Genomic DNA, 20,034 nt, shown 5'->3' on the forward strand with positions numbered 1-20,034 from the left:
TGTGAAATCGCTAAGCTATTATGACATATTATCACTAGGAGGATAACACAATCATATTCTGACATCACCATTTAGTGATTTTGACATTACTAGAGAATTATGATATAACAAATGACTTGTGACATCACAATGGTACACTTGTGGCACCAAGAGTGTACAATGACATCACAATGGTATTAGTAGGATATCACAAAGACTTTGCAACTTCATAGAGCTACTATGGTGACCTCTCAATTATACTATGACATCACAATTGTACTAGCAGGACATCACAATCATAGTTTTATATCATAATCATAGTTTTATATCACTAGAGAATTATGATATTTCAATTGAATGGTGACATCACAATTGTACTCTTGTGACATCACAATTGTACTATGACATCACAATGGTACTATTCTGTAGTCACAATGGTATGATGACATCCCAATGGTACTAGTAGGATATCACAAAGACATTGTGACATAACAATTTTACAATTGTGGCATTGCAAATGTATCATTACATGAAAATGGTACTAGTAGGACATCACAATCCTATTGGTATGTCACAATGGCATGATTTTGACATGATTAGAGAATTATGACATTACAATTGACTTGTGACATTAGAATTATGTCTACAATTATGACTTCAAAATTGTACTATGACATCTCAATGGAACTATTGTCTAATCACAGTGGCATTTTGAAATCACAGTGGTTCCATGAAGATATTACAAACACATTGTGACATCACAATGCTACTATTGTGATATCATAATTGTACTATGACATAACAATGGTACTATTAGGACATCACAAGCTAATTATGACATTAACATGGTTCAAATGTGACATCACTAGAGAAATATAACATCACTATTGAATTGTGACATCACTATGGTACAATTTTGACATCATAATTGTACTATGAAATCCCAATGTTACTATGCTCTAGTTACAATGGCATTATGACTTCACAATGATACAATTAGAACATCAGAAAGACACTGTGTCATTATAAAGCTAGTATTGTGACATCGCAAGTATATTATGATATCACAATGATATTAGTATTACAACAAAATTGTATTGTGATGTCACAATTTTGTGATTGTGAAATTACGAGAGTACTATGACATTAACATTGTACTATTGTGATGTCACAATTGAGCTATGACCTCACAATGTTACTCTTCTCTAGTCAAAATGGCATCATGCCATCACAATGGTACTATTAGGACATCACAAATTCATTGTGACTACACAAAACTACTATTGTGACATCACAAGTATATTATGACATCAAAATGGTACTAGCAGGACATCACAATCATATTGGGAATTATGACATTTCAATTGAACTGTGACATCACAATGGTACTCTTGTGACATCATAATTGTAGTATAACATCACAATGGTACAGTTCTCTAGTCATAATGCCATTATGACATCTCAATGGTACTAGTAGGATATCTCAAAGATATTGTGACATCATAATGTTACTATCGTGGTGTCACAAGTGCATTATGACATGAAAATGGTACTAGCAGGAGATCAGAATTATATTGTGACATCACAATGTTTCAATTGTGACATCACCAGAGAATTATGTCATTACAACTGAATTGTACTATGATATCACAATGGTACTATTCTCTAGTCAAAATGGCATTATGACATCTCAATGGTACTAGTACGATATCACAAATACATTGTAACATCAAAATGTTTCTATTGTGGCATCACATATGTAGTATGACATGATAATGGTTCTAACAGGAGGTCCCACTCACATTGTGACACCACAATGGTTCGTTTCTGACGTCACTAGAGAATTATTTCATTACAATTGAATTGTCCCATCACAATGGTACTATTGTGACATCAAAATTGTACTATGATTTCTCTAAGGAACTATTCTCTAGTCACAATTGCATTATGACATCACAGTGCTACTATTGTGACATCACTAGGGTATCAAGACATAACAATGGTATTAGTGGGACATTACAATCTTATTGTGACATCTAAATGGTTCGATAATGACATCACTAGAGAATTATGACATTACCATTGACTTTAGACATGACAATGGTACTATTGTTTTGTCACAATGGTATTATGACACCCCAATGGTAATATTAGGACATCACAAAGACAATGTGAATTCAGAAAGCTACTATTGTGAAACCGCAATGCTATTATTACATAACAATGGTACTAGGAGAACATCACAATCTTATTGTGACATCACAATTTAGTGATTTTGACATTACTAGAGAATTATAATATAACAATTGACTTGTGACATCACAATGGTACTCTTGTAACATCCAATGACATCACAATGATACTATTCTCTAGTCACAATGGCATTATGACATAAGAATGGTACTAGTGGGATATCACAAAGACATTGTGACATCACAAAGCTACTATTGTGACATCACACTAGAATATTATGACATTACCATTGACTTGAGACATCACAATGGTACTATTGTGACATCACAATTTTGCTATGACATCACAATGGTAATATTCTGTAGTCACAATGGAATTATGACATCAAATGATACTATAAGTATATCACAAAGACATTGTGACATCACAATGCTATTATTGTGATATCGCAAGTGTATTATGCCATCACAATGGTACTCATAGGACATCACAATCGTATTCTGACATCACAATGGTAGTAATGTGAAATGATAGTTGAAACATGATATCACAATGATACTATTTCTTTGTCACAATGGCATTATGGCATCATAATGGTACTATTAGGATATCACAAAGGAATATTCTGACACCACAATAGTACTAGTAGGACATCACAATTGTATTGTGACAATACAATGGTAACATTGTGACCTTATGACATCACATTGTTACAATTGTGACATCACAATTTTTTATGACCTCACAATGGTACTACTAGAATATCACAATCGTACTGCAAAATCACAGTGGTATTAATAGGCTATCATAATCGTATTTTGACATAATAATGGTTCAACTGTGACATCACTAGTGAATTATGGCATTACAATTGAATTGTGACATCAAATGTTTACTATTGTGACATCACAATTGTGCTATGATGTAACAATGGCATTATGATATTAGTAAGGTATTAATATATCACAAAGATATTTTGACATCACAATGCTACTTTTGTGACATCAAAGGGAATTATGATATCACAGTGGTAATAGTAGGACATAACAATTTTTATTGTGAAATCACTATGGTCCGATTGTAACATCACAATTGTACTATGAACTCACAATGGTACATTTCTCTAGCCAAAATGGCATTCTGATATCACAATTATGATATCACAGAGACTATTGTAACATCATAAGGGAATTATGACATCACAATTGTAAACTAGTAGGACATCGCATTTGTATTTTGAAATCAGAATGGTACGATTGTGATGTCACAATATTATATTACAATTCTACCAAGACATCATAATGGTATTGAGACATCAGAATGTTACTAGTAACACATCACAATTGTAATATCACATTGCAATGTGTCTATTGGGCCATCACTACAGAATCATGACATTAAAATTGAATTGTGACTTCACAATGGTTCTATTAGGATATCACAAAGCAATTTTGACATCTCAATGCTATTATTTTCACATTGCAAGGGATTCATGACATCACAGTAGAATTTTGGGCTCATTTTTGTATACTGTCATATCACCTGTGAATAGAGATATTTGACTTCTTCCTTATCAATTTGTACCCCCTTAATCTCCTTTAGTTGTCTTATTGCCCTAGATAGGACTTTGAGTACTGTATTGAAGAGATTTGGAGAGAGTGTGTAGCCTTGTCTTGTCCCCAAGTCCAGTGGAATTGACTTAACATTCTCTTCATTTAGTTTGATGTTAGCTATATACTATTCTTTATATATTCTGTATATATTCTATATATTCTGTATATATTCTGTATGCTATCTTTACTATTTTTAGATGCGTGCCTTTGTCCCTGCTCTCTCCAAGACTTTAAACAAGAATAACTATTGGATATTGTCAAATGCTTTTCCAGCATTTAAGAAAATGGTCCTGTTTTTTTTTTTTAACAATTTGTTTATATGGTGGATTACATTGATGGATTCCATATACTTAACTGCCCCTGCATGCCTGGGATGAAGCCTACTTGGTCATGGTGGATAATATCTTTGATATGTTCTTGGATTTGATTTACAAGTATTTTATTGAGTATTTTTACACCATTGTTCATAAAAGAGACTGGTCTGAAGTTCTCTATCTTTTGGGGGATCTTTGTGGATTTATCAACGTGACTGTGGTCTTACAAAAGGAATTTGGTCATGTTGCATCCATTTCTATTTTGTGAAATAATTTGGAGAATATCATTATTTGCTCTTTGAAGGTCTTGTAGAATTCTGCTCCGAAATCATCTGGCCCTTGGCTTTTTTTTTTTTTTTTTGGTTGGTTGGGAGTATTTTGATGGCTGCCTCTATTGCCTTAGGCATTATAAGACTATTTAATATCTTTACCTGATGTTGATTCAACTTTGGTATGTGGAATCTAAAGAGAATTGTATATTTTATTTAGATTTTCAAATTTTGGGGCATATAGGCTTTTGACATAAGAGTTAATGGTTCTTTGCATTTTCTCAGTGACTGTTATATCTTTTTCTTTCAGACTTTGTTGATTTGGATAGTGTCTTTCTGCCATTTACTTAGGTTGGCTAAGAATTTGTCTGTGTTTTTTTTTTTATTTTCTCAAAGAACTAGCTCTTAGTTTTGTTGATTCTTTGAATTATTATCTGTTTCTAATTTATTGATATCAGCCTTAAGTTTGGTTTTTCCTAGTTGTCTACTCTTGCTGGTTGTGTCTGCTTCTTTTTTCCTAGGGCTTTCAGGTATGCCATTAAGTTGTTTGTATGGGATGTCTCCAATAGCTTATGATGGCCTTTGTTGCTATTCAAACTCCTCTTCGGACTGCTTTCATTGCATCCCATATGAAGTTGAGAAATCTTCTATCAAGGTTTGTAAAGTATTCTGTTGGTATTTTGATGGAAATTTCATTGAATCTGTAGATTGTTTTTGGTAAGATGTCCATTTTTACTATGTTAACCCTGCTAAGCCATGAGTATTGGACATAGTTCCATATTCTGATATCTTCTTCTAATTCTTTCTTCAGAGACTTGAAGTTTTTTTTTTTTTCATACAAGTCTTTGACTTGCTTGGATATGGTCACACCAAGGTACTTTATGTCCTTTGTGGCTATTTTGAAGGGTGTTGTTTCCCTAATTTCTTTCTCAGCCCTTTTGTCTTTTGTATACAGGAGGGCTACTGATTTTTTTGAGTTAATTTTGTATCCAGCCACTTTGCTGATGGTGTTTATCATCTGTAGGAGTTCCCTGGTAGAAGTTTTGGAGTTACTCAGGTATACTATCATATAATCTGCAAATAGTGATACTTTGACCTCTTCCTTTCCAATTTGTATCCTTTTGCTCTCCTTTAATTTTCTTCTTGTTCTAGCAAGGACTTCAAGAACTATGTTGAAGAGATATGGAGAGAGTGAGCAGCCTTGCCTTGTCCATCAATTCAGTGGGATTGCTGTAAGTTTCTCTCCGTTTAGTTTGATGTTGGCTACAGGCTTGCTGTATATTGCTTTTACTATGTTTAGGTATGTGCCTTGTATCCCTGATCTCTCCAATAGTTTAAACATGAATGGATGCTGGATTTCTTTTTCAAATGCTTTTTCAGCATCTAAGGAGATTATCATTTGTTCATTTGTTTTTTTTCTTTCAATTTTTTAATATTGTGGATCACATTGATAGATTTTTGTATAGCGAACCACCCCTGCATACTTGGCATGAAGCCTACATGGTCATAGTGGATGATATATTTGATGTGTTCTTGTATTGGGTTTGCAAAGTATTTTGTTGAGTATTTTTGCATCAATGTTCATAAGGGAGATTGGCCTGAAATTCTCTTTCTTTGTTGGGTCTTTGTGAGGTTTAGGTTACAAGGTGACTGTGGTTTCAATGAATGAGTTTCGTAGTGTTTCTTCTGTTCCTATTTTGTGGAATAAATTGAAGATAGGTGGAGTTACCTCTTCTTTGAAGGTGTGGTAGAATTCTGCACTGAAACCATCTGGTCCTGAGCTTTTTGTGGATTGGAGTCTTGAGGAATGCTATTTCCTTAGTGGATAAAGGACTATTTTATTGATTTACCTGCTCTTGATTCAGCTTTGGTAAGTGTAATTGATTAAGAAAATTGTCCATTTCTTTTAGATTTTCAAATTTTGTGGCATATAGACTTTTGAAGTAAGTCCTAACGATTGTTTGGATTTCCCTAGTGTCTTTTGTTTTGTCCCGTTTTCATTTCTGATTTTTTAAATTTGGATAATCTCTCTCTGCCTTTTAGTTAGTTTGGCTAAGGGTCTGTCTATCTTGTTAATTTTCTCAAAGAACCAGCTCTTAGTTTCATTGATTCTTTGAAATGTTTTATTTGTTTCTAATTTATTGATTTCAGTCCTGACTTTGATTATTTCCAGGTGTCTATTCTTTTTTGGTGTCTGCTTCTTTTTTTCTAGGGCCTTTAGATGAGCTATTAAGTTGATTGTGTGAGATGTTACAAATTTCTTCTTGAAGGCACTTAGTGCTATGAGCTTTCCTCTTAGCACTGCTTTCATTGTCTCCCATAAGTTTGGTTGTGTTGTGTCTTCATTTCCATTGAATTCTAGGAAGACTTTAATTTCTTTCTTTATTTCTTCCCTGACCCAGCTGTCATTTAGTAGTGAGTTGTTCAGTTTCCATGTGAGTGTAGGCTTTTTGCTATTTCTGTTGTTGTTGAGGTCCAGCTTTAGTCCATGGTAATTAGATAGGTTACAAGGCATTATTTCAATCTTCTTATATCTGTTGAGACTCACTTTGTGGCCAACAATATGGTCTATTTTGGAGAAGGTTCCATGAGGTGCTGAGAAGAAGGTAAATTCTTTTGTCTTTGGGTGTAAGATTCTGTAGATATCTGTTAGGTCCATTTGATACATGATCTCTATTAGAGATATTGTTTCTTTGTTTAATTTCTGTTGTTTACATGTCCTTTGTTGAGAGTGGGGTGATGAAGTCTCCCAGTAGGAATGTATGGTGATCTGTGTACAGTTTAGGTTTTATTAATGTTTCATTTACAAAAGTGGTTACCTCTGTATTGAGGACATAGATGTTCAGAATTTTGATTTCTTCTTGGTGGAATTTTCCTTTGATGAGTATGGAATGATCTTCCTCATGTCTTTTGATTAATTTTGGTTGAAAATCTATTTTATTAAATATTAGAATGGCTACTCCTGCATGTTTCTTGGGTCCATTTGCTTGGACCTTTCCAGCTCTTTACTCTCAGGTAATGTCTATCTTTGTGACTTAGATGTGTTTCTTGTATGCAACAGTTTGTTGGGTCTTGTTTAAGTATCCATTCTGTTAGTCTGTGTCTTTATGGAAGAGTTAAGTCCATTGATATTGAGGGAAATTAATGACCAGTAGCTGTTAGTTCTTTTTATTTTATTTATTTATTTATTTATTTATTTATTTTTTAGTTCCTTTTATTTTGATGTTGCTTGTGGTAGTGTGTTTGTGTGCTTGGTTACTTTTACTTTTGCTGTAGCGACATTATTTATTTCCTGTGTTTTCCTGAATGTAGTTAGCTTTCCTGGGTTGTAGTTTTTCTTCTAGGAGCTTCTGTACCTCTGGATTTGTGGGTAGGTGTTGTTTAAATTTGTTTTTGTCATTAAATATCTTGTTTACTCCATCTCTAATGACTGAGACTTTTGCTGGGTATAGTAGCCTAGGCAGACTTCTATGTTCTCTTAGGGTCTGCATGGTATCTGTTCAGGCCCTTCTGGCTTTCATAGTCTCTGTTGAGAAGTCAGGTGTTATTCTGATGGGTTTGCCATTATATGTTACTTGATCTTTTTCCCTTGCAGTTTTTAGTATTTTTTTCTTTGTTCTGTATACTTACTGTTTATTATATGGTGGGAAAATTTTCTTTTCTGATCCAATTTATTGGGTGTTCTGTAGGCCTCTTGTATTCGTATAGACCTCTCTTTTAAATTGGTGAAATTTTATCTATGATTTTGCTGAAAATATTTTCTGGGCCTTGGAGGAAGGAAACTCTTTTTCCTCTATTCCTATTATTCTTAAGTTTTGCCTTTTCATGTTGTCTTGGATTTCTTAGACAGTCAGGAATTTTGTAGATTTAATATTTTCTTTGATGGATACATTGATTTCTTCCATTGTGTCTTCCACACCTGAGATTCTTTCTTCCATCTCTCATAGTCTATTGGCTATGCTTACCTGTGTAATTCCTGTTTTCTTCCCTAAATTCTTTCTCTCCACAATTTCCTCAACTTGTGTTTTCTTTAATTTTTCCAATTCTATTATCAGATCTTGAGCCATTTTATTGATTTCCTTCCCCTGTCTGACTATATTTTCCTTCAATTCCTTCAGCTGTTTGTTTGAACAATTCTCTGTTTCTTTAATTTCTTTCAGTGATTTAAGTATTTCCTCCCTAAAGAAAGGCCACAGATTGTTTGGCTGCAACTTCCTGTATTTCTTTAAGGATGGCCATAATCTGTTTGACTTTATCTTCTTCCATTACTTTGCAGATGGCAATAATCTGTTTGAATTTATCTTCATCTAGGTCTTTACGCAGTTTATTTTTTTCCTCTATTATCCTGTTCATAAGCACAGATGTAAGGTCATCTTCTTGAATTTCATTTACACTGGGTTATCGAGGGCTGCTTGCTCCTGGATAACTTGTTCTAGGGATGCCATATTGCTCTGTCTTTTGTTGGTTGAGCTTTTGTGCTGGCCTCTACCTATTAGTCTATCTTAGGTGTGGAGGGTTAGTTTCTGGTACTTCCTGGGATCCTGTAGTGGGTCGAATCCCCTTGACAGGAAGATGATTTTTCCCAAAGGAGGCCTCCTCAGCTTTTTGGATATGGTCACTGAATGGCAGGTGTTTTTCCGGAATTGCCACAGCTCACCTCAGGCGTGCAGACCTGAGTACTAATCGTGGCCTTTGTTAGTAAAGGGGGCTCTCCTCTCACCCAGAGAAGTCCTGGAGACAGCTGCGCTGCTGCTGGGTTTCTTGATGTAAATTTAGTGAGCTTGCTGTAACCTGGGTGCCCTGGGGTTTGGTCAGTTTAGTTAAGGATAACTGGTTGTCCCTTGGGGCAGTATCTGGGGGTTGATATCAGGGAACCCAGGCTTCTGGAGGTCTGAGTTTGGAGCTCTCTTTCCCAGTACCGAAGTGGTAATCAGTGACACATGAGCACTACTCTCATGTGTGCAGCAAGAGGCTAGAGTCTGGAGCCTGTGTATAACCAGAAACTTTTCTGGAGATAGGTGTCCTGAGTTGGGGCCAGATATTTCCCCCATCTTTGGGTTTTCTCCCAACAGGAAGACCCAGTCTGTACTGTTGGGGGGGTGTAGAGTGCACAGGCACTTGCTTGCGAATGGTGGCTCCAAGCTGGTGACTGGACAGGAACCTGGGAACTTTTTCCAAGAATATTCCCATATGTGGGGGTGGTAGTGGTGGTGGTAGTGGTGGTGGGGTCAGCTGAGTGCTCTAAGCTGGGATCTGCTGTTTCCCTCCCTGTGGGTTTTCTCCCAACAGGAAAACCCAGCCTATGGTACCCTGGGGCACACAGTTCTGTCGGTGACGAAGAGTCAGGTGGGAGGGGCTGGTGGCTGTAACCCCACTCAGGGCTGGCTGCTGTGTACCCACAGGTCTACAGGACCTTTTCCAGGGATAGACTGGGTGACATTTGGTCAGTCCCACTTGCTTCCTTCCCTGTGGGGTTTTCTTGAGACTGGGACTCCCAGTCTCTGGCGCCCTGGGGTGCACAGTTCAGCCTGGGAAAGTGATCAAGACATGCTTCTTGGGTCTTTTTGCTTGAAAACCTTACTCCCGCCACAACAGCCCAGGAAATTTTACAGGGATTAGCTGGGTACTCTGAGGTTGAACCCAATTGTTTTTCTGAACATTGGGTTTCTTATCACCTGGTAAATACAGTCAATGGTGTTTGAGGGCCAACAGTTCCAACAATTTGTCACTGTGCAGTCTCTGCTAGCCCGCTGATCAGACACAGTGTGGGATCTGTTTTTAATTTTTACTGAATATGAGTATTTTGATTGTATGCATGAATATGAACCTCTTGTGTGCCTGATCATCACAGTAGTACAAAGATGTGTTCATAACTCATGAACTTATAGCAACTGATAGTAGCGGGTCCCAGTTAAACACTTCCAGTTAACTTCCTGTTAAACACTGACAATTGAGCCCAATTATTTGAAAGAGCTACAAGAGCTCCTCAATGCTGAACCATCTCTCCTGTCTTATGTTGCTTATTTAAGATCATCATTTATATTGCTAATATTTTCATCTTTCTATTTTTAGCTGTTTAAACATGCATTCCCTTTTAGTAAGATCTTATTAAAGTTACAGTTTAAGCTAGGGCAGTGCAGATTTCTGGAAAATGAATACACAACTGGAGTGAGTGTATAATTCCTTCTAGAAGCTTCCGTAAAGACCTCTCAGTTATTTCAATCGTTTGTGTTTGTTTGATTGACTTTTAGGGGAGGCTCTGTCTTACTATATAGGTGTGGCTGTCCTAGAACTCTTTGTATAGATCATGCTGGCATCCAATTCAATAAGATACACCTGCCTCTGCCTCCTGAGTGATGAAATTAAAGGCACAACAGAATACACACAGCTTGTCAATCATTTTTTGTTGTTAGTAATTGTTCATACATTTCTCTGATGTGTACTTAGTACAGTCTATCTCTTAATTTCTCTGTGTATCTGTCTCTCTCTTTCTTTTTCGCTCTCTTCTCTCTGTTTGTCTTTGTCCACATGAATTACCATGACTATTCCAAAGCTATATCCTATTCAAAAAAGTTCAGATATGACACAGTTAAACTTCATTATTCAGTTTTCTTCTAAAATGACTTAGTGATAACATTAACTCTTATTTTTAATAGAAAAGTTATAATCTTTATTTTAAACTATAGACTATACATGATGTAGAAAGGAAAGTGTACAAAACAATGATCAAAGAATAATCATGTGTAGTATGCCTTTTCTTTTGTCTGGTTACTCAGAAATATGATGTTATCTGCTATGATTATTGTTGCTTGCCACTCACATCATTTTTATCCATCTATTGACTGTAGTCCACTTTCCCTTCCACAAATATATGAACCCCCTTTTCATATACTTATATGGCACATCTCTAAGCCCTGGTGAAAACATGATATTCAGTACCATGTTGTCTTTTGACTGATGTCACCCATCTGTTCACTGTCCCCTGATATCCACATCTCATTTGTTGCTAGATAAAACATGATGACTGTGTCTTTTCCTTCCACCTGTCTCATGACAGGGTCCTGACTTACTTGCCCAAGTAACTGAAAATGATTCATAGATCACTCAAGAACCCAACTAATGGCTACGTCATACACATCTTACAAACTAATACAACAGCTTTAACATAGGTTTTCAAAGCAAGCCTTTTGTTTCCTTTACAATCTAACCTTTAGGCTTTTTCTTCTCCCATCCTTCACCTGATTCACAGCACCCAACTGTCTAACACTAGCACTTCTGTGTCAGAAAATAAACAGAAGAAGCACTAGAATTATATGATTATATTGCCAATGAAGTATAAATTTATATTGTTGCCACTCTTTCTTTTGTACAAATGTATGGCCAATTTTAGAATTCAGTGACCTTCGATGATGTGCATGTGAAATTCAGCCAAGAAGAGTGGGCTTTGCTGGAACCTTCCCAGAAGCAACTCTACAAAGATGTGATGCTAGAGACCTGTAAAAACCTCACTGCTATAGGTAAGACTGCAATTTTTATTTCATTTTTTTAAATAAGGAGACAACTCTTATTTTGTTATTGATTCTCTTTTGTAATTCCAATTGAGAATGAGGAGGAATGAAGTGATTAAATCAAGCATGGTTCTAAGGGTCACAAGAAGATAGTGATTTAATTTTTGCATTAAAATAATATATTTCCAATAATATATATTTTCTGGTACTATATTTTAGGCTACAATTGGGAACACCATAATATTAAAGAACATTTTCAAAGTTCTACAAGTAATAAAAGGTAACTTTATGTGCACAATGATACAGATATGAATCTTAAGAAATTTTAATGTGTCCTGGAAGTTTGTTTGTCTGTTTGTTGGCTGCTTTTTATTTTCTGTTTTTGAAATAGTTTTGGTTTTCTGTGTAGCTGTGGCTTGACTTAGACTTGCTTATTAGACCAGCCTGACCTCAACATCACACAGATCTACCTGCTTCTGCCTCCACAAGTGCTGGGATTAAAGGCATGTACCAGCACAGCTGGCTGTGTCCTGGAAGTTTTAAAGAAAAGCAACAGTGTAAAAACAGTACCACTTTAAGTGTAGTGATGATCATTAAAATCTCACAATTCCATGTACTTCAATGTCAGGTATCTGATTTGTGTTTACAAGGCACTCCACTAAGATAGAAGAAAATAAAATAATATTGTAACAAAAATACCATTTGAATCATATGGACATTACAGCTACTGACTTGAACTGCCAATCTGTTTAGTCTCATTCTATCTACTCAGATATTGTAAGAGGTGTACACACTGAATTGGTGATCAGTATGGGTCCAAAACCTTCTAATAAGCAAAAATTACATAGTAGAACCAGTGTTACTAATTTTTGTGCAGTAACATTGTAAAGTTTAGTGAAAGGAGCAGTTTTTGAGAATCAAGAATATTGTTGTGGAGAAATCTTAATCACTATATGACATGTCTATGATGAACAAAAAACAAACTGTGTTAATTCAATGTGGGAATCTTTATTATTTTTGTAAATTAAACTGGTATATCATATGTCAAAATGTTTCTAAGACACATGACCATAGGGATATTGAAAGAAGCAGTGTCCCTGTCTTTCTCCAAGAACAATTGATTGGGTAGTAGTCCCCACTGTGAGTAAATTTTCTGAATGTGATAAATGGTTACTGTTAATTGGTTTTGCAACTTCACTGAGAATTCATCAGAAAACTCATATTGTTGAAAATACCTATGAATACTAGGATTTTGGAACTTCTCCTTGTCTTGGCTCACTTTGTAAATGAAGAATCATTCATACAGTACAAAAATTTGTGAATGGGATTGCTGTGGTAAAACTCTGAATTCTTACAATACTCTTCATATATAGGAGAAAATCTCTTATAGAAAAATGATGCTATAAAAGTGATCCACATAACAAATGCTCTTACCACCACAGGGATCTTCAAAATACCCATAATGAAGGGGAATACCATGAATGTAAATAAAGTGATGAAACTTTAAAATTTTATTCTTCTTTACCATTAAATCAAATTATGAAATTAATTCATATAGATAAATATATTTATTAGTGTAATGAAATGACTGTGGTAAATCTTTCACATGTGCCAATTTTCTTTGCAGGCATGAAAGCAGTCTTACTGGAGAAAAACCTTTTAAATGCACTCTATGTGGGAAAGCCTTCCCCTATATCACTGTTCTCATATGGCATAAAAGAACACACACTGGAGAGAAGCCTTACAAATGTAATCAATGTGGTAAAGCCTTTGCAAAAAGCAGTCAGCTCATACAGCATAAAAGAACACATACAGGAGAGAAACCTTATGAATGTAATGATTGTGGCAAAGCCTTTGCAGAAAACAGTCATCTCTTAAGCCATAAAAGAACACACACTGGAGAGAAACCTTATGAATGTAATGATTGTGGCAAAGCCTTTGCAGAAAACAGTCATCTCTTAAGCCATAAAAGAACACACACTGGAGAGAAACCTTATGAATGTAATGAGTGTGGCAAAGCCTTTGCAGGAAACAGTACTCTCTTAAGCCATAAAAGAACACACACTGGAGAGAAACCTTATGAATGTAACCAGTGTGGTAAAGCCTTTGCACAAAACAGTACTCTCTTAAGCCATGAAAGAACACACACTGGAGAGAAACCTTATGAATGTAACCAGTGTGGTAAAGCCTTTGCAGAAAACAGTAATCTCATAAGACATAAAAGAACACATACTGGAAAGAAACCTTATGAATATACCCAACGTGATAAAGCCTTTGCACAGCAGAGTAGTCTCTGAAAACCGGAAAAGACACACAGTGGAGAGAAGCCTTGTGAGGGTAATTAGTGTGATAAATCCTTTGCATGTAACAATCATCTCCTAAGACAACAATACATTCTGGAGGGAAACCATATGACTATAACTATGTGGCAAAGCCTTTGCACATAACATCTCCTAATACATAAAATAACACATACTTGAAAGATGTCTGACTGTAACCAATGTGAAAAAAACTTTTGGACTTCAGAATAATCTCCACACTTATGAAAGAAATCCTAATGGACAGAAAGCCTGTGACTGTTTTTAACATGGTGAAACCATTCCACATTTGTATAATCTTCATCATCATGAAAGGATTCATAATAGAGGAAAAACTTATGAATGTGTTAAAATGGTGAGGCCTTGCACAAATCCAGAGTCATCATCAACATAAAAGTATCCTTACTGGAGAGGAATTCTGTGAGTATAAGCAAGGTGGAAAGGCCGTTGTGTACTTTGGTCCACTGAGATGCAACAGAATTGTAAAACTAGCTCAATGGAAATGACCTCCCTTTTCTGAAGGGGAAAAGGGATAGGGGCAATAGGAACGGAGGGTAGTCATGGGCAGAAAAGGGAGGGGATTACTATTGGAATTTAAAGTAAATAAACTTATTTTTAAAAAGAATACAATGAATGGTGAATATCAATTACATGCAACAGTATTATATAATGTGTTTACGGAAGACTTATTGATAATCCTGATTCTCAACATTTACTATTTTCAGTTGCCTCACTTTACACAAGAAACTTTTAGTCCAGTGGATGAATATGTAGGGAATGGTGAACTAACACCAACCAGGAAGTTCTCTGAGAGTAACACAACAGTGGTAGCCTGTAGAAGTTTCTTTGTGTACACATACCTATTGTTCCAGGGGTACTATTGAAAAACATCACAACCCACACTGAATTTTGAGATATAAGGGAGGAGGCTTTCTTTTCCATGTATAAACCTGCTTCTGGAGTAGATGTGTAACCATGTCAAGGGTGAGTTTTCTCTGCCTGACTTCATCTAGAGAGTGTCTTTAGACATAGACACCACCAATCAAATTTGATAGATGGCCTTTGACACAGATCACTGGTAACTCTCCCCTCCCTTCAAATATAGGACAATTTGGATCTGTGTCCTTGTTCTTATTCATATAATAGGAATGTGCTGTTTAATGCAAATCGGGCATCCTTGAATTGCCTAGCATTAAACAATTATCTACACCTGTGCTTGGAGCATCCCAGGAACTCCCCAAGGAATATAAGCCTCTGTTTTCTGTTTTCTGGAATTAAAGTTGAACCTACTTTCTAAGGTGGTTCCCAGAGTGGCTTACCACAGTTATCCTTTCGGGCTTTCCAAGCTTTATGCTAACCATCTTCTGCCCCTTATGCCTTCCTGGGCTGGTGGGAAACAACCCTCCAGGCAGCAAGAGAATCACATTCTCTGAAATGCCTGTGATAAAATGTTTCAGACATCATAGCATTTCAAAGTTCACATGTTTCTGGATGTGAGATGGTCAATCAGCAGTGTCTTGGAGTAGGACTCTTTAAAATGAGTTATACTTAGTGTTTTATTCATAGTAAGATTGCAGGCAAGCTTCATGATATGAAATCTTCTGAAGTGAATACAGTGGCCTATGGAAAAGAAATAAGAGCAGAAATTTTATTTCTCTGTTTTTAATAGCTGAGTACTGTTCTGATAATGTATGGGTGGATGGCAGAGGAGAGGAACTCCCCTTTTGAGTGGTCTAGGGAAAGGCGATGGGGGAAGATGGAGGGAGGGTGGGACCAGTAGGAGTTGAGGGAGTGACCTTCAATCAGCACATATAATGAATAAATTGTGAAAAATAAAAACAACTAATAAAACATAGTAAGAAAAACAAAATAAAAAAGCAAAAATTTGAGTCTAGTTTGGGTAACGGTCCTCCCTCAAAGAGAAGAAGATATACAGAAAGAAAAGAAAAAACATAATATTTGTCTTTGTCACCTTTCTTCTCTGTGAGCTCACTTGAAGATCATTATCCAGTGGAGACCATGCTTCTCTCTTTGAAGTTTAGGTTACCATAGAAGTAGTATTCAAACCTGGAACTAATGGCAGAGGTTCCTAGTTAACATACCAAATCAAATCTACCTGCTATTTTCTCCCAGCAATCCTTCACTCCTTCTGTGTTATCTGGTCTTCCAGGCTAGTACAGCCCATGAAATACCCTGAATTCTCCTTCCCAGGGCCTGAGCTAACCTCACTCCCCCCCTTACCCATTTATAGGCAAACTATTTTGGCTACCTCTCCCTGTCAAGAGCCATGCAGGAGCAACAGCAAAACAGCTGTAGAACTCATGGAATGTGGCTCCCCTGTTAGCATAGTCACAATGAGTTTGTCTTGGAGAAGCATAATCCCAAGAATTGATTTTCCTGAGGACTTTGTGTTCTTATGTAGCATGTCTCTGCTCGTTGCCCTTATGATGCTCATATTCCTCATAACATGAGTTGTATGAAAACTCTAAGGAGGCTTCTAGCCCATCACTGGGCGATATCACTGGCATTTAAAATTAACAATGCTTGATCTCTTTTCACATGTTTACTGGAGCAGATTAATGAATTAACCAGTGCCCTTGAAAGGAGTCATAGATATAGATTGTTAGCAATGACCATTATACTTAGAAACAATTTGGAAAAATAGATTGTTTAACAAGGACAGGGAAGATGTTTTTGCTAATGGCTCTGATATAAAAAATCTTAGAGAACAATTTAAAGTTAAGAAAAGTACACTGTTAATAGAAATGCCAGGGATGTTTTAAGGTTGATGAGCAGAAACAATAGCCCAAGGCAGCATTGGCTGTCTGAGCACCCTAAAGCTGGGTCTGAAATTGAGATACCATGTGATTCACCTATACTTGTTTTTTTCCCATCAGCTTATTGATATAATTTAATAAAAATGGTTAATGAGTAGAGGCACACCCCATTAAAATTTAAAGTACAGGTGCCAGTACCATGCCATTTTTTATTACTGTTACGCTATAGTACTATTTGAGATCTCGGATGAAGATACCTCCATAAAATCTTTTATTGTACAGGCATTTTTTTAAATCAATTCTGGGTTTTCTGTTTTTCCATATGAATCTGAGAATTGTTCTTTCAACTTCTGTAATGAGTTGTGCTGGTATTTTGATTGGAATTGCATTGACTCTTTAGATTTCTTTTGGTAGAGTGGCCATTTTTACTATGTTAATCATACCAATCCTGGAGAATGGGAGATCTTCTTATGTCTTCCTTGAAGGTCTTTTTTTTCATATAAGTCATTCACTTGCTTGATTAGAATCACACCAAGATACTTTATGTTATTTGTGGCTTTTGCGAAGGGGTTTTGTTTCCCTAACTTCCTTCTGAGCCCATTTGTCTTCTGTATGCAGGAGGGCTTCACTTTTTTTTAAATTTAATTTTGTATCCAGTCATTTTGATGAAGTTGTTTATCATCTGTAGGAGTTCCCTGGTTGAATTTTTAGTGTTATTCATGTGTACTATCACATCATCTACAACACAAGCTGGACTGGATGTGGAGAAAAATGAACCCTCCTCCATTGCTGGTGGGAATATAAACTTGTACAACCACTTTGGAAATCAATCTGGTGCTTTCTCAGAAAATTGTGAATAGTGCTACTAGAATATTCAGTTATATCAACCCTGGGCATATATTCAGAAGATTATCAACCATACAACAAGGACATTTGCTCAACTATACTCATAACAGCTTTATCGACAATAGCCAGAATTTGGAAACAATTTAGATGTCCCCAAACCGAGGAATAAACACAGAAATTGTGGCACATTTATACAATGCAATACTATTCAGCAATTAAAAACAAGGAAATCAGCAGGCAAATGGATGCAACTAGAAAAGATCACTCTGAGTGATCTTCTCAGAAAGACACTCTTAGTGTCTTAGTGTCTTTCTGAGAAGCAGAAAGACAATCATGCTATATTCTCACTTATATGTGGATATTAGCTATATAATATAGGGTTTAAAAATACTAAAATCTATAGTCCTAAAGGATCTAAACAACAGGAAGAACCCTAAGGAAGATGCTTAATCCTCATTCAGAAGGGCAAATGGGATAGACATTGGTAATGGGGGAAGATAGGAAACAGGGCCAGAAACTACCACAGAGGACCACTGAAAGAATCTACATAGCAGGGTATTGAAGCAGATGATTAGACTCATAGCCAAATTTTGTGCAGAAAGTATGGATTAATATGGAAGATTCAGAAGCTAAAAAGACCTGGATGGGAGAGGCACTCCACAAGTAGGCTAATTGAGCCAAAAAATATGGGCCCAGGGGGTCCTGTTCCAACCAAGGACCATGCATGAAGAACACATAGAATCCCTGCTCAGTTGTAGCTCATAAGTATCTCAGTTTCCATGTGAGTTCCCTATTAAGGGTAAGAGGGGCTGTCTTTGACATGAATTCAGTGGAAGGCTCCTTGATCACCTACTCCTGGAAGGTGCAGCCTTGCCAGGCTGAGGAGGAAGAAGGTGCAGTCATTCTTTTTCAGACTTGATAAGATAGGCTAGCATAAGATAGTAGGGAAGTAGGACTTCCCCTATTAGTGGACTAGGAAAGACAGCATAGGTGTAGAAGAGGGAGGTAGGTTGTAACTGGTTGAAGATGTGGGAGGGGCTTACAGCCAGAAAACAAAGTGAATAAATTGTAATAATCAATAAAAAAATGAGGTTTTTTTTTTCCTTAAATGGTTGGACTCAGGCAACTGTCTCTTAAAAACAACTAGAAAGAATAGTACTTCATCGCTTCACATTTTCCTTTTTCTTGTAATACTATATATAATAAATACCCTTAATAAAACTCAGTGGTTTATTATATATTCCTAGTAGTATAATATTATAAAGTATTTTAAAAATCAAATTTTGATATGTTAAGTGTGTAAAAATAGTTTATGAAAAAGTGCCTTGAATTTTCAAAGGAGCAAAGAATGATTACTCAAAACTCAGGAGAGTGAAAATGGAAGGAAAATTGATGGAAGAATAAATAATATATAAATAAATTAATATCTCTTACACAGTAATTATAACATTTTGGTTATTGAGATTTCAAAAATATACACAGAATATTTCTCAAGTAAACAATGTAAGCTATTATTAATAGCTCTTATGCACACACCCCAAAGTATTTCTTTATATTATTCCTCTTGTCACTGAAATGTGTTCTTTGACAAGTCATGCCACTACACCATGATGTTCAGGCTCTAATACTGACTATTCAATTCTTATTTCAGAGCACTGACTGCTTTTAGCCAAATTAGGACTGAAGTCAGACAATGTTTGATTTCTATGTCTAACTCAGGTCATAACTTTTGATGATACATTTTGAGTTCATCCACAATTTCAAAGTAAAATGATTGCCTTTCTTGAAATGTTAAATGTTCTCTCTCCCTCTCTCATACACGCATACACACACACACACACACACACACACACACACACACATGATACATGTAATAGCAGTTATTGGCAACCCAAGACTTGAAATTGAAAGAGATAAAAGAGGGATATATGAGAGATTTTGTAGGTAGGACAGAGAAAAGGGAAATAATGTGATTATATTAAAAATCTCAAAAAACAAAAGTACATGCTTTCCATGAATAAAAAAATTGAATAATATTATATTTTGCACTCATGTGATTCAGGACAATCAAGTCCATTCTATCTTAGCACACGGTAACCTTTGCTTCAGTAAACATGAGTGTAGATGTATGCTGGACCAGTCCAAGTCATCTGTTTCATATGGATAATGGTGGAACTCCTCATTCGGTGTGTACAGTACATACTCTCTTTTAAATTG

The 20,034-nt window shown here is 36.0% G+C and overlaps 1 protein-coding gene across 3 annotated transcripts; it reads left to right on the forward strand.

Annotated features, from left to right (window-relative positions):
• Positions 1-428: 428 nt before the first annotated feature.
• On the forward strand, positions 429-14,824 carry LOC132650567 (zinc finger protein 120-like). Of its 3 annotated transcripts, none has more exons than XM_060375918.1 (6): positions 429-5,023; positions 5,324-5,425; positions 5,521-5,600; positions 11,759-11,885; positions 12,096-12,156; positions 13,504-14,824. In XM_060375918.1, the coding sequence occupies exons 3-6, from the start codon at positions 5,538-5,540 to the stop codon at positions 14,171-14,173; spliced, it is 921 nt and encodes a 306-aa protein (XP_060231901.1). In that variant the 5' UTR covers positions 429-5,023; positions 5,324-5,425; positions 5,521-5,537; the 3' UTR covers positions 14,174-14,824. The 3 variants fall into 3 exon arrangements, with proteins under 3 accessions (XP_060231901.1, XP_060231903.1, XP_060231902.1); XM_060375920.1 differs by having other exon boundaries at positions 5,393-5,425; XM_060375919.1 differs by lacking the exon at positions 5,324-5,425.
• The last annotated feature ends 5,210 nt before the right edge of the window (positions 14,825-20,034 follow it).

Source organism: Meriones unguiculatus (genome assembly GCF_030254825.1).
Source record: "Meriones unguiculatus strain TT.TT164.6M chromosome 13 unlocalized genomic scaffold, Bangor_MerUng_6.1 Chr13_unordered_Scaffold_101, whole genome shotgun sequence".
Taxonomy (NCBI): Eukaryota; Metazoa; Chordata; class Mammalia; order Rodentia; family Muridae; genus Meriones; species Meriones unguiculatus.